This window comes from Benincasa hispida, chromosome 11 (genome assembly GCF_009727055.1).
Source record: "Benincasa hispida cultivar B227 chromosome 11, ASM972705v1, whole genome shotgun sequence".
Lineage (NCBI taxonomy): Eukaryota > Viridiplantae > Streptophyta > Magnoliopsida > Cucurbitales > Cucurbitaceae > Benincasa > Benincasa hispida.
Window position 1 is genome coordinate 13574646 of NC_052359.1, and position 14692 is coordinate 13589337.

The 14692-nt window shown below is 31.6% G+C and overlaps 2 protein-coding genes across 2 annotated transcripts; one reads left to right on the plus strand and one right to left on the minus strand.

Annotated features, from left to right (window-relative positions):
* Nucleotides 1-4168: 4168 nt before the first annotated feature.
* LOC120091459 (alpha-1,3-arabinosyltransferase XAT2-like) lies at nt 4169-9245 on the plus strand. Its single transcript, XM_039049492.1, has 3 exons — nt 4169-4428; nt 4872-4988; nt 7925-9245. Exons 1-3 carry the CDS (start codon nt 4308-4310, stop codon nt 9109-9111), a joined length of 1425 nt encoding a protein of 474 aa, XP_038905420.1. The 5' UTR covers nt 4169-4307; the 3' UTR covers nt 9112-9245.
* Nucleotides 9246-10929: 1684 nt separating this feature from the next.
* LOC120089885 (ribonuclease 3-like protein 2) lies at nt 10930-13286 on the minus strand. The gene is made up of 4 exons (XM_039047311.1): nt 12716-13286; nt 12475-12627; nt 11999-12375; nt 10930-11323 (listed from the first exon to the last, which is right to left on the minus strand). Exons 1-4 carry the CDS (start codon nt 13025-13027, stop codon nt 11149-11151), a joined length of 1017 nt encoding a protein of 338 aa, XP_038903239.1. The 5' UTR covers nt 13028-13286; the 3' UTR covers nt 10930-11148.
* Nucleotides 13287-14692: the final 1406 nt, after the last annotated feature.

Genomic DNA, 14692 nt, shown 5'->3' on the forward strand with positions numbered 1-14692 from the left:
ACGACGGATCTACATGTCGAGCTAGGCTACCGATGGATCTGCACGACATTCGGATCTGAACTGACAATCGATGCTGAAGATGCTGGTGGATCTGAACTTCTGGGCTAAGATAGATCTGCAAGACGATCAGATCGGATTTGACACTGGCAAACAAATCTGCATGACGCTGAAGATGATCTGGAGGATTTGGTGGCGACCACGGATGACGGGAAAGGGAAGGGTCGCCGGTGAAAGGGAAGGATTTTGGGGAGAGGAACTTTGTGAGAATGGAGACAGAAGAAAAGCTTGAGAAAATGATGAAGAGGATTAATTTTACTAAAATAATAATAAAAAAAAAAGGTACCTTTAACGTCAGTTTTTAATTAACATTGTAGCTTCATCTTTAATGTCAGTTTAAACCTAAAATTATAGATCCTCTTTTTAAAACCGACATTGTACATCCATTTTTAATTTTTTTTCCAACTGATATCAAAGACCAAATTTCTTGTAGTGCATGCGATTAACTAAGTAAATATGTTTGCATGACAATACTTAGATGATTTAGGAATCGATATCCGCGTTGGTTCTCTAAAATGAATATGTTTAGCTTTTCTAGATTGTTGATTAAGCTTGATGATCAATTAACCCATGAACTCAATTAGCATGATAAATCAATGAATGGATCGATGGATAACGCAATGTTCTCTTAATTGGTGAAGGTAATCTCGTGTATCGTTTTCTCTCTCTCAAACTATCTTACTTTTCGGACTTTAATTTCCTGCATTTAGTTTTCCTATCAACCAAAACCAAAATTCCATATTTTTACTGCTTTCCAAATGATTAATTTAGCTTAGAGAGATACTATCTTAAACTCCTTGTGGTTTGACTCGGTCTTGCTATTGATACTACTTTTTAGTGGAATATTTAGTTTTGTTATTTTGTGTATACCTTTAATTGTGACTACGGAGAACTCGTTGCACCCACTAATTGATTATAGTGTATAACTTGACTTCGGTCTGTGTTTTTTTTACTTCTCACATTGAGGAGGTTTTTCCACATTAATATCGCTTGTGTTCTTGCTTGATAATTATTGTTGATCTCTAGTTAGCTAATTTCCTACTAGATTAACACAAGAAAGGATAATTGATCCAAAGAATTAAATGTTTATCCCAACATATACAAATATGAACAATACCATGTGTTCGCCTTGTAATTTGATTCTAAAAGTGCTAAAAATGATGAGGAAGAGTGGTGATGAATGAGGATGGATGATAACTTCTTTCTTAGCAAGAAAAGTAGGCAATGTGTCGAAGTGGGTGTGTGCACACCTCATAGATGCATACAAGTTCTCCTAAATTAGGCCCAAGTATAAATCTAACTTAAGTTTCCTGGTGAGTCCAGGGTCGAATGCAAGGACTCTAGAATGGTCTAATGCAGACTTTGTTTTCAGTTCTAATGTAGTGGTTTCCTAATTTCATTGAAGTGTTGGTTATTTACACTAACTAATGGCACGCGTGTAAGAAGAAATATAAGTTCAAATGGAGAAAAGGACTTATGAATGAATGGTTTTAAGCATAAGTGATACGCGTTGATTCCAAGTAGGACTAGCAAGCCAATGTAAGCACAATGAAGATGTGATGAAGATGATACAAACGCTTGTTTGCAAACTGAATGTATGTGTTATGCATTAGAATTTATATTCTTTAGATCATGCTAAGTTCAATACCTCTCGATGCGAATGGCACATAAAATCTTATCTCTAGGGTGCATGCGTTGCAACAAAGAACATGCAAAAGATGCAAGTTTTTATCTCTAGTCCTACTATGCGCCCTGACTTAATGCGTTCTATAGTTAAATTGCTCTCTCGAGTGATTTAACTACTTAATAACTTTAATCAACTAATCAGGATGATTTAAGCATAGATTTCAAGTTCTCATTAAGTCAGAAAACGAGCAAACACAAACAAATTTGAATGTAAATAGATGGAAGAGTGATGAATGGTCAAAGACAAGATTGAATTAAGGATAACAAAGGTTTATACAACAATCTCAACTTGATAAAATGAAATGCGGAATGGAAATAAAATGTAAAAAGGAAGAAGTCAAGCCACAAAGTTCAATCTCTTGTCTTCTTTGGCTTGATTTTAATATTTGTTTCAACCAACTTGGTAAAGAAGTTGATAGAGATCTTCTCTCTCAAGCTTTATCTTCAACCGCTCCTTTTGATCAACGATGGAATGGATTCTTCCCTCCTATCTCTTACTTGCAGACGGCAGATCCTAACTACTGAAGAAAATTCTAACTGTTTGGCTCTCTAATGTGTCTAACTATGCTTCAGCAGCTGGTTTCTCTTTTTATAGGCAAATCCAACTTGGTGATTGGACTCGCATTAAATTCCATACCTTGGACCAGCTTCCTACCACTTTTGAGATGTTCAGACGCCGCCAGTCAGATGCCCATACCTGCGAGTGGTGATTTGACATAAAAAGCATGAGTAATTGTATCCTTTCTATGTCGAACATTCTTGAACGCATATCCTTTGCATCGGCTTGGTCTGCAACACTTAATGAATTTCTTTGATTCTTGCATTAAGATGCGTTAGTGAAACAAATTTTTACTAAAGGGTTATTTTTGTACGAGTTAACTTCATGTAAGAAATTCTATGCGTTTTTCCTCCTAATGAATGCGTTTATATCACTAAAGATCCTAATTGTTCCAACTTTGAGAGAACAATAACTTGTATTTCTACAAATTATCATCATACATGATATAATTATAGGTATATGTGGATGTTTCATTGTCCTTATTAAGTTTAAAGGATGATTCAATGGTCTATTAAAAATAATTCAATGAATTATATATATAAAAGTTGTTGGGATTCTTATAATTTACAATTTAATTTTGGCCTTTATTATACATTGTTCCTAAAACTATCCTACCTCGAAAATTAAGTTTAACCAGAAAACGAATAAGACCAAACTAATAGAAAAAGACAAGGCGGCTATTAGAAGAGTTGACAAATTTAAATGGTTTTTCAATTATTAGGTAACGCCCATCTGCTCAATTCTCAAAATTTTATAATTCAAATAAATATGATAACAATAGCTCTTTAAAATAATCAGATACAGCTTGGCTTAGTATTTGTTGCTTGTTTCAAACTATATAATATGGATTAACAAAAATTATCAACATGTAATGTATAATTGACTCGTCAAAATTTCTCTAGGCTATTTTTAGGTTTAAATAATATTCACTCCAATATTTGCGTGTAAAAAATAAATAAATAAATTATAAAGAATGTGCAATTAGGTAATATGTGATGAAATAATTTTAAAAATGAAAAATATTTAGGTACATTTCTTGCCGTACATTCAAGAGTTCAATCACAAACTTCTTATTTTAAAATTTATTTTTCTTTGTGATATTGGAGGGACTATAAGATTATAGGAAAATGAGTGCAACCTCCCATACCCAAGAATTACTATTTGAAAATAGAATAATATTTGAGTGTATCTCGACTGCAACCTCCCATACCTAATTCCAATTATTAGGTAACCACCTAAGTACTTAATCACAAGTTGTCACACGACAAAATTTTCTTTTTTGATATATATATATTCCTTTGTTATTGAAAGAGATGAATAAAGATTGGTGTAGCTTGAGCTGCATTCAATTATTACTTTGAAAAATATACATAAGTAATCATCAATATAAGTTATAACATACGAAATTTGAGAAATACTTGGATGCATCTCTCTTTGTACATCCCACTTTAATCACAAAATAAATAAAATCAATTTTTCTTTTTCAAAAAAGAAGCAAAAAGAGATTTGTCACAAATTAAACTTTAAGGGTGTGTTTGAGGAGCTGAGATGTAATAAGGATTATTAGGAATCAGAGGAATGTTGAAAAGTATGAATAACTCAAGACGAAACAAAAATGAGATCGTGAAGCATGAAAACGTTGAGAAAGATGGTTAGATTGAAAACTGTCGAAACGGAATGAGTTTTATTTTTCAAATCTGACTCAAAACGTTCAATCCAAACGTGAATTTTTTATTACATTACATTACAATCTCATCACATTACGGGCCACCAAACACATCCTAATTCTATAGTAACAACGAGACGGAATGCACAAATATAAATGTAGCTAATGCACGCCTAAGAGGACTAAGGTAGTTGAAAATGGGGAAAGCAATTAAATGGAAAGAGTCTCCCAAAGATTTGACAACAAACCAACTAATTGTTTTTGGAGTCTTTAAGCACACAAGTGCAAAACCAAGTTTCTCCTTTCATCATTATTGATTGGTAAATTAAGAAGAAGAATATGATGAGAGAAGCAGGAGGCAGCTTGGTGCTTGTTGCAGCATATTCAACTTGTTTGCTCCTCTTTGCTTTGCTTCTTTCTGCACTCTTTGCCCCATTCGATCTTCTACCATTTCATTCATGTACGTTTCTAAGTTCTTTTCCCTTTCTCTTGTCACCTATTTAGATTAATCATTCGTTTGTTAACCATTTAGCATAAGTACTTGAGTTAATTAGTGGTTTAGTACGATATAACAGTAATCGTATTACTGTGTAAATTTTCAAGCCTTCGAATGAGTGAAATATCTTCAAGTACGAAGGTTTAAGGACAACGTACTTTGGTAGGGTTGAGGCAACGACCCGAAAACCTCAGTTGTATTCATATTTATGTTGTTTACGTTGTTTAGGATTTTGGTTATAGAGTTTCGAGGAATATACTATATAAACTTTTTAATCTTGCTAGCGCCTCTAAATTTATAATCTTATATTTTCTTTTTAATAATAAATTGTTTCTCTCTTCTTAATTATGCAACTGTTAATGAATCACGTAAATATATGTATTAAAATTTTTGGATTGGTAATGCAGTGAGATGGGAGATGATGGGCAATTGGAGAGATGGTCTGAGCAGCAATAACACAAGAGTTGTTGAGAGCTTAGAAGAGATAGAGCCTCTTGAATTTCTAATGGGAAGACTAGTGAGAGGTATGGGACTTTTCTTTTCTTTTTTCTTTTTAATGGAAAATTATTTTAACTATTTTTATTAAAAATAATTATATATGAATTATTACTTTGATTGAAAATTTAATGTGGGTCATATGTGTTTTCTTTATTTACTTGATAAAAATCTATATGTTTATATGGACAAATATTATTCAAAATTAAATCACATGAAAAGTAAGTTAATTATGTGCTGAGTTAATCCTTGCAATTAATTTTTTTTAGTTACTTAGGTCTTTGATTAATCATTTGAGCCTCAATGGATAACTATTTAAAAAAAAAAAAATTAATCTATAAACATTATTTTCACCTCCAAATTTCTTTCTTTGTTATTAATTTTAATTAATGGTTTAACATTATTTTCACCTCCAAATTTCTTTGTTTGTTATTACTTTTAGCTAATGGTTTAAAAACCTAAGCTAAAATTAAAAAAACAAAATTATCTTTTAAAATTTTGTTTTTATTTTTGAAACTTTGCTCAAAATTTCAACCATTGTAATTAACAAAGATGCAAACCATTTAAAAAAAAAAAAGAAAAGAAAAAAGAGAATAGACATAATTTTCAATAAACAAAGATAAAAAACGAAATTGTTACAAAACGAGACCTATAAAAATATAGCTTCAAAATTTTACTTTTAGAATTTGGCTATTAATTCAACTTTTTATTTAAGAAAAATGAAATAACTATTATAAGAAATGGAAAGAAAATAAGTTAAAAAGAAAAGAAAAACTAAATGGTTACTTTTTTTTTTGTCACAATAACCACCTGAAAATACATCATTATTATAGTTTAGCCATGTCAATTTAGAATAATTAAAAAATTGTCTAATCAACTTTATATATATATATAAAAGTTAATTGAAAAACCAAAAGTGTTAACAGTTGGACCGACCAATAATCAAGTTATCCCAAACTTTAGGAGCCAAAATATTGAGTTTGCCAATAATTTTAGGATTGAAATGAATAATGTTTATACAAATTAATCATACGTTTTCTTAATGTGAGTCCAATCAAATAAATTAATACAATTCTAGTTAACAAATAATTTAAACAATAATTTCAAGTAAATAAATCCAACCCAAAATAATCATGAAATTGAGATAATTAATTAAATTTGAATACCTAAATTGATTCTAATAACAAATTTGGTTAGGGATGTAGAAATTTAAAAATTACCAAACAAAAAATGCAAATATGAACGGTTGACTTTGAGAATAAATATTTAATGCAATAAAATATAATAAAATTAATTATAAAATTAAATAGGAGAGAGATATAGCAATTGACATTATAAAGTTATAGCGGTACGACACAACCGACCTACTCCACTCTCCAACCTCCTCTTGATATAGAGATAAAAATTTCGCCGACTCTTTCCATTGATTAGAGCTCAACCAATACACTGTTCTCTTTTTAAGTTGAAAAGCAAACTCAATCTTTTCCACAGAATAAATTCAAACCGTTACGATTGCTATTTTTCGGGATCAAGAACAACCATATTTTTTATGATTCACTGGCCACTAGATCCAGGGATCCCACCTTATTCTCAAACCTGGCTCTCGTTCTTCTATTTTGAGATCTTTAGATTCGTAAGATCATGATGGAGTCCCCTTTACTTGATATTTCATTATTAACAAAAGTTTGAAAAAATTAAAGAACACACTTAATAAATTCTCTAAAAAAATGGATTTACAAAATTTCATCACTCAATAAATCAATTCTCACCGTAGAATAAACCTTTAAAAAATTAGATGAAAATAAGAAAACTAAAGTTTAAAGGGATCAACCACGAAAGTTTTGTGTTTTATAGATGATTGGTACATAATGAAAATTATTGTGAAAATTTAAAGAAAAAGATTGTGTTTAAATAAAGAGAGAAGTAGGAAAAAACTAAATCGGATATATTGGTAACAATCAAATCAAATGTGGAGATCGAAAGAAATAATAAAAATAATAATAATAATAATACCAACGGTCACCTGCTGCAGACATATATTTTTCTTAGACACATTTATATAATTACTTTTTTTTCAATTTTATTTTCCTTCTAAATTGAAATCAAACAAAAATAAAAAAATCTACCATATGACACTCTTTCATTACTTCATATATCATTTTTCAATTGATTCATTTTGATTAAAAAAAAAAATTATCACGTCATTTTTTCGGATTTTTTTTTTTTTTGTTAAACTATAAATTTTTCATTTGAGTTCCAATTAAATGATTCAAAATTTTATCTCTTTAAATTTTTTTATGTTTCTCTACATAATATACTCATCTCTGTAAGATAATAATAAAAAATTATCTTTATTTATAAATTGAGCTTTTATTGACACATGAAGAAAGGGACTAGGGAGGAGAGAAAAAAAGAATCATAAAAGTCAAATTCACTCATTTTTTTCAAGAAAAAATAGAGTTGTTTGAATTTTCCAATATTTATGACAGATTTTTTTTTATTTTTTGTCACGAATTTATGACTATAAATAATAGTCATTGAATATGAGGGGAGAAATACGACTTTCGCTGCAAAAAATGAAAAGTTTTGAATTTTTTTGCTATTATGACAACTTTTTCGAGCTATAAATTTCTGATTAGAACTAATAATTATTAAAGGGTGATAGTTCTTTAGAGTCATTAAACCAAATAGATACAAGTTCCAAGGTCTCAAGGTTTGAAAATAAACATAATTTGAGAAACGACAAGCATTATTTTTATTAAAAGCAAACTCTTGTTTTTAAAATGGCTATCTTTGTGCTTAATTTAGTTAAGACTTCAAACATTATATCATTTTGTAAAAAGGCGAGCATAATTTTCAAACAAAAAACTAAAAATCAAATCGTTATTGTTATTTCTCTACCTAAAATCAGAACATTTTTTAGAATCTAGTGAAGCTGAACAATTATGGTTGGTTTTACGTACAGGTGAGGATCGTAGCCAACTACAAAAAACAGGATTTTCTTGTCATACTGATTTACATTCCAAAGTGTGTTTGACAAAAAACCCAACAAGAATCAACAACAACAACCTTAAATTTTACATCTCAACCAACAATGATTCTGAACAAACTAATTTTTCTCCGATCTTAATTCATCCATATGCAAGACAAGAGGACAAAATTACCTTAAGAGATGTTACTCCACTCCAAATAGTATTCCAACCAAACAAAACCCTTTTACCCCTTTGTCAATTCATCCATAATGTTCCTGTTCTCATCTTCTCCACCGGCGGCTTCACCGGCAACCTTTTCCACGAGTTCGACGAGACCATCATCCCTTTGTTCATCACTTCCTACCACTTTCGAACTGGGGTTCAGTTTCTCATCACCGACCACAAACCTTGGTGGGTCCGAAAATACAACCGAATTCTCTCCGGTTTATCCCGTTACAATGTCATCAATCCAGATGAAGATGGAGGTGTTCATTGCTTCAATGGAGGTATCATAGGGCTTAAATTCCACAACATTTTATCGTTGAACAACACCGATATTCCGGGAGGTTATTCGATGGCGGACTTTCGGAGTTTCCTAAGACAAACGTATAATTTAAAAGTGAAACATGTGAAGGACTTGAGTGAGGAAAAGCCAATGGTAATGTTGATATCTCGTCAAAATTCAAGAAGGTTTATGAATGAAGGGGAAATGGTTGAGATGATGAAGGAAGTCGGGTTCGAAGTGATGCCGACAACGCCGCAAAGAATGTCGAATTTGGATAAGTTTTCGTCGGTTGTTAACTTGTGTAGTGTGATCGTTGGGGCGCATGGAGCCGGGTTGACGAACGAGCTGTTTTTGGCGGACGGCGCGGTGGTCGTGCAGGTGGTGCCGTTCGGGCTTGATTGGCCTTCTACGTTTTTCTTTGGGAAGCCAGCGGCTGAGATGGAGCTTGAGTATTTGGAGTATAAGATTGAGGCAAAGGAGAGTTCTTTATGGGAAAAATATGGGGAAAATCATACGGTTATTAGAGACCCTCAGTCAATATTTGCCAAGGGTTACTTTGCTAGTCGAGCTATTTATATAGATGGCCAGAATTTGAACATAAATTTGACTAGGTTTCGAGATACTATGATTCAAGTAAAGAAATTGATTGAAGAAAAGAAGAAGTTGGTGAATTGAAACAAGAAATTCTTTTGTCATACTTGTTCACGTATAGAGAATAAGCAAAGTTACTTTTTGTGTCTAATATAAACAACATTTTTTTTTTTTATTTCTTATTACTGCCAACTCGATAAATAAAACGATATGACATAGAATGGCTGTGTAAATATAATACATCTCAAACTTTACGAGGAAAATACTTGCTTATTCAATAATTGATATGTACAACTTGTTTCCATGAAATCGAAGGTTCAATTCTTTGTACCTTTAATATGTACAAGTTTTGCTTCATGAAACTATGGGCAAAAGGGCAAACCAACGTCATAAATACTCGCGGCACATTCAATTTTTTTTTGTTAGAAATATGAGAGGGCTTTTTTTTAAAAAAAAAAATTTATAATGTTTTACAATGTCATAAAGTTATGACTTTTGATGATTGTCATTGATTAAATATATTTTATTTTTATTTGTAAGTTTGTTGAAGCAATATTGCTTATTGTCGGTGTACATGTCAAATTTTAATATAGTGTAATGAGTTACGTAGATGCTATCTTTCAATTAAGTATCACAAATATTTTTTGTTTAATTAAATATAGATCACAAGCAATTATTAAAAGAAAAAATCAAGGGGAAATGGAAATTGAGTCACCTAATTAGATTCATGCTTTAATAAAATTGAAAAGAGAAGAGATAACAACATCTCTTCTTCTTCATCTTTTACGAAACCTTCTGTCATTTCTCCTTTCGTCCAAAAATTTCTTACATATCATTTATGAGGATCATTATCCTTCTAAAACCTAAGTTATAATTGATTGATTTCACTTACTATTGGATCTAATGATTAGTAAATTTTACTTAAAGTTTGAAGAAAAATCATTTGAGATGTTAGAACACGCTTAATTATTGAAGACTAAATTATTGAAAAAAAAATGTCAATTTTGTACTTTGTGTTAAATATACCCAAAATTTCAAAAAAAAAAAAATTAAAATACTCTTAAAACTTAAATAAATAAAAAATAACCTTATCATTAATTTTAGTCGAAAACCATTAGCATGATTAGAAACTAAAGGTTCCTTTCAAAAAAGAAAAAAGAAAATAAACTAATACGTTGGCATAATTAAAATAGACACTATTTTCATAAAAGTTTTCACAAAAATGATAAAATTGCTACCAATTCAAAGTTTAAATCTAAATTATTATTATAAAAGATAGCTCAATTGTTATCAAATATGTATTATCAACCTCGAGATCAAATGTTCAATCTTATCCATCCCTTACCCCGACAAGAAAAATAAAAGAAATAAAAGTCTATATCGTTACCAATTTTGAAGTATACATAGAATAAAAACATCACATATATGATCAGATTAAAAAAATATCAAGAGTTGTTAAAAATCAACGAGTTCAAACTGTTAACACCTACAGTTACAGCTAGGTTAAATTCAACAAATGAGCCTACATATACAACATTCTATTTGGTAATTATTTCATTTTTTATCTTTAATTTTTAAAAATTAAATTTATTATCTCTTAATTTCTTACAATGATTTGCATATTTTTTTTAATATAAAAGAATTGAACTCTTAACCAAATTCTAAAAACAAAATGAAGTTTTTAAAGACAGTTTTTTTTTTTTTAGATTTCAAAACTTGACATGATTTTAAAAACACTTCTAAAATATAGCCAACAAAAACTTGAAAACTAATGAATGGAAGTAGGATTTGTAGGCAATAAAAAAACGCCCAAGTAATTTCTTAAACTACAACGCTTCACACACTAATTTCCCCACTCTAAAATTGCTCCCAAACATGCACCAAGTAGAGACCAGATGGGTAGATTACACATCCAGACAGCCTAAACTGGTTGGCTTGAATTTTACATCGCAATAAATACTGATTTTAATACAATAACTTGTACTCAGATAGGCAAGTAGAATAATGATTTACAACATACCTACCTCCAAGAATACATATAGATAAGAAAAGTGAAGGCATCAGAAAGCATAAACTCACTATACAATGTGTTAGATTATGCCCAATTGAATAATATATGTATTAGAGATAGTTTCTTTCCTGTAAAGCACGAATCATCAAAGAGGCTGCAGAGTTCTCTGCATCCTTTACTCTTGACTTCTCATCTCCCAACATATAGAGTGTATCAGAAGGAGTGGAGATTATAACAGAACAAACAAATCTCTTCTCATGTGAAGGCCCTAAATCTTTCTCAGTACTGCAAGTAAGAATTCCACAAAGTATTTAGTGCTAGAACACATTCGAAAAATAAGGATAAGGAGAAGGTAAATGATCTACGTGTGTTCAACTTTTGTTTATGATCCACAAAACGACTTGAGATAATCCAAACAGCTATCCAAGACTTTCATTCGCATCAAAAATCAATATCTAAGATGGAAAGTAAGGGAAACAGGTCTTTAGTTTTACTCATACAAGGTAAAACTATATTGCACAATGGGTGGAGAGATTCAAAAGAACACAAGTTTTGAACAAATCGGTGTACAGATATAATAACACTAAAATTAGCTGGTAAGGGCTGAAACTAATGTTTCTAAGACATGTCAAAAGTAACCCCATCTTATCTTTTAAAAACAGAAGCGAGTGCAGGTGAGCATCAACCATTAAAAAGAATCATAAAAATTTTTCCATGAAGCGAAGAGAGAATTAGTTTGGTGAAGATATGAGATTGGAAGATTACAATTGAAGCAGGCAAGCTTAGAAAGGTGCATTTCATTATAAATTATTGTAAAATTCACCACTTGGTTAGAATGCAAATATTTAAGTTAGAGTGCACGCTTGTAAAATGAAAAATCTACAACTACAACGGATAAAAACTACGTCCTAATTCAGAGTCCAAGCGATACAAGTATGCAACATCTTAAATATCATATACCTGTAAGTTGGTTTTGGCCACTTTTTCTTGCAACAAAAATCATGTAGCTTATGCTTTGCCCCTTCAATCTCAAACGATTCATCGATACCATCAATAGTTACAACTGTTTTAGTATTGGTATCCATATGATTCGACAATTCGACGAGAGCTTCTCTAGCAGCACTAAGCTTTGCAATTTCTTTTTGCATTGAAGAGCTGGAAGCAACAAAACTACCGTCAACATAGACACTCACGACGTTGTTGGGACCATTTTTCCAATTCTTAATATCAACCTGCTTCCCATTTTTTTGGCAAACTTCAAAGAGCAAAGTTACAGGTTGGGGTTCTACCTGTAAGCTTTCAAGAGTATAGATAGGCTCTAGCAAACCCCTAATAATCTACAAAAGAGTGAACACACACACAAAAAAAAAAAGACTAATTGGTGACTGGCTAGTAAAGTAATAATGATCATACTTCAAATATAACTAAGAACTCACCACCCATAGTCTTTGAAGATCAAAATTAACATCTATATAAACAGCACCAGCTACAGATTCCACAATGTCAGCAAGAACTTTCGGAGCCTTCACCAACCCACCATACGCAACTGAGTTGTTTTCTAAGGCGACAGAATCAACAAACTCTCTAACCTAGACAATCAAAAAACGCAAATAAAGTTAAAATCAGGGCAAAATCAAAGCTGTTGGAACAAACGAGAAGTGAAGGTGATTTGAAAACCTTATCATCAAGAGCGGCGGCATTGCGCCTAACATAGTTATACAATCCAAGGCGGACTGCAACACGAGCAAGCTTCTCGGTGCTAATATTAGCAGCCCTAAGTAGAGATAGCTGGCCCTGATGGAGGTCCGGAAAAGCAAGAAAGAAATAATTGGAAATAGCGAGGCCAATAGCTGAATCGCCGATAAACTCGAGGCGTTCATAGGAGGCAGAGTCGGGGTAGGAGGAGTGAGTGAGGGCTTCTTCTAAGAGCTTCTTGTTCTTGAAATTATAGGAAAGAATTCGCTCAGCTGCTCTCACGGAGGATTCCATCTTCCTCTAGGACAGACTTAAGACTCCGACGGCAGGGGCGGAAACGCCACAAAAAAAAAATAAAAAATAAAAACTCTTACCCACTAAGAGAAGAAGCAACAGCGGCGATCGGCGACGGTGATCAGCTAGAAGACGGCAGCAACGACACCGGGAGGTGGCGGCGGCAGATTGAGAGTGAAAACAAAAAAAGAGTGAGTCAGAGAGAGAGAGAAATTACGAAGGAAGGGACCAGGTGGTGCCCTAATTTCTCTTACTTTAAAACAAAACCTGATTTCCTTTCTTCGGTTGCTTTTGTTTTGACCAAGTCAAGGTCAAATCTCAACTCAAATTCAAACCCAACAATTCGTTTTTTATCCCTTCAATCCAATAAGGTCATGTTTACGTTAGGGAGAAGGTAATAAATGAATGATAACGTAGATTGTGAGCCTTATTTAATTATCTTTTGTATTATTTATTTGTGTTCTACATTCGATATATAGGATTCACTTCTAAATCTATAATAAGAATATACAGATTGATTGACGAGCGGAACATGCTCAATCTAATTTCATCTAGAATTTACGTCGTATAATTACCGTTACTAACACGGTTAAGATTATCATTATTGTTAATGCTACAGAGAAAAAATTATGAATTCTGACACTTTTACCATTATCATTATTGTTTGACCCTCAAAGGTAATGGTAACGTAACGGGAACGATAACGGTAAATGTGACAAAACTCATCATTTTAAGTAAATGTGATCAAAAGCAATCTAATTACATTTTATGATTCATGCTCATTACAATTAATTCATCGATAAAATTTCATCACGATTACACCAATTTTCATTACGGTTTGGTAAACATGGCGTAAGTTCAATAACTCCAATCAAATGAAATTATTACTCAATCCCAATCGACTTTGGCTCCTAAATTTAAAATTTGAGGGCTTGCAAATATAGCAATACGACTTAAAATATTTACAGATGTAGTACAATATAATGCAAAAGATTTATAGATATATCAAGATTTAGATTTTTCTTTTCAAGTTTATCGGTGATAGACCATATAACTAGTAAAAATTGATAGAGTATACATACAAGCAGCAAAAGAAATCAAAATCAATAATCACTCTAATTACATTTAATTTGAGTTTAAATGCATGCAAATAAAACTATTTTCAAAAAGGGGTTTCAAGATGAACAATACCTTTGAAGTAACTCTTTAACTCCAACTCCTCTTCACGAATTTGGCCTCCAAATGCACATTAGACCACCAAGAGGATCTTCTCTACTATCCTCTAACTCAGATTGTGTGGTGGAAAAACTGAATTGAGGTCAATTGGGTTGAGAAGGAAGAGGGTTTAGGAGAGAGTTAGTCAAACTCAGAATTTCCAGCAACATGGTGATCTTCAAAGCTGAGATTCAACTTTTTTAAGAATATCAATCATGCAAGCATTTACTTAGCTGCTAATTTATACTTCAATTAGCACTAAGTAAGTGGGAAAGGTGTTTAAATTGGGTTAAACCATCCCAATTGAATAGAAAATTTTGGAAAATTCCACTCAAAGTGGAATTTTCAATTTAATTTTTAGTTTTTCTAGTTAATTTAATTTTCACGGAAATTAAATTAAATAAAAATCGAATGTGAATTTGATTTTTAAAAATTGAAAAATGTTTTATT

Bases quoted from the DNA above. Each gene is read 5' to 3' on its own strand.
- LOC120091459 (XM_039049492.1), top strand. From the start codon at position 4,308: ATGATGAGAGAAGCAGGAGGCAGCTTGGTGCTTGTTGCAGCATATTCA. The intron at 4,429-4,871 runs GTACGTTTCTAA...TTGGTAATGCAG, and splicing joins TCTTCTACCATTTCATTCAT to TGAGATGGGAGATGATGGGC. The intron at 4,989-7,924 runs GTATGGGACTTT...TTTTACGTACAG, and splicing joins AATGGGAAGACTAGTGAGAG to GTGAGGATCGTAGCCAACTA.
- LOC120089885 (XM_039047311.1), bottom strand. From the start codon at position 13,027: ATGGAATCCTCCGTGAGAGCAGCTGAGCGAATTCTTTCCTATAATTTC. The intron at 12,376-12,474 runs GTGAGTTCTTAG...ACTCTTTTGTAG, and splicing joins ATCTTCAAAGACTATGGGTG to ATTATTAGGGGTTTGCTAGA. The intron at 11,324-11,998 runs GTATATGATATT...TCTTACTTGCAG, and splicing joins TGGCCAAAACCAACTTACAG to TACTGAGAAAGATTTAGGGC.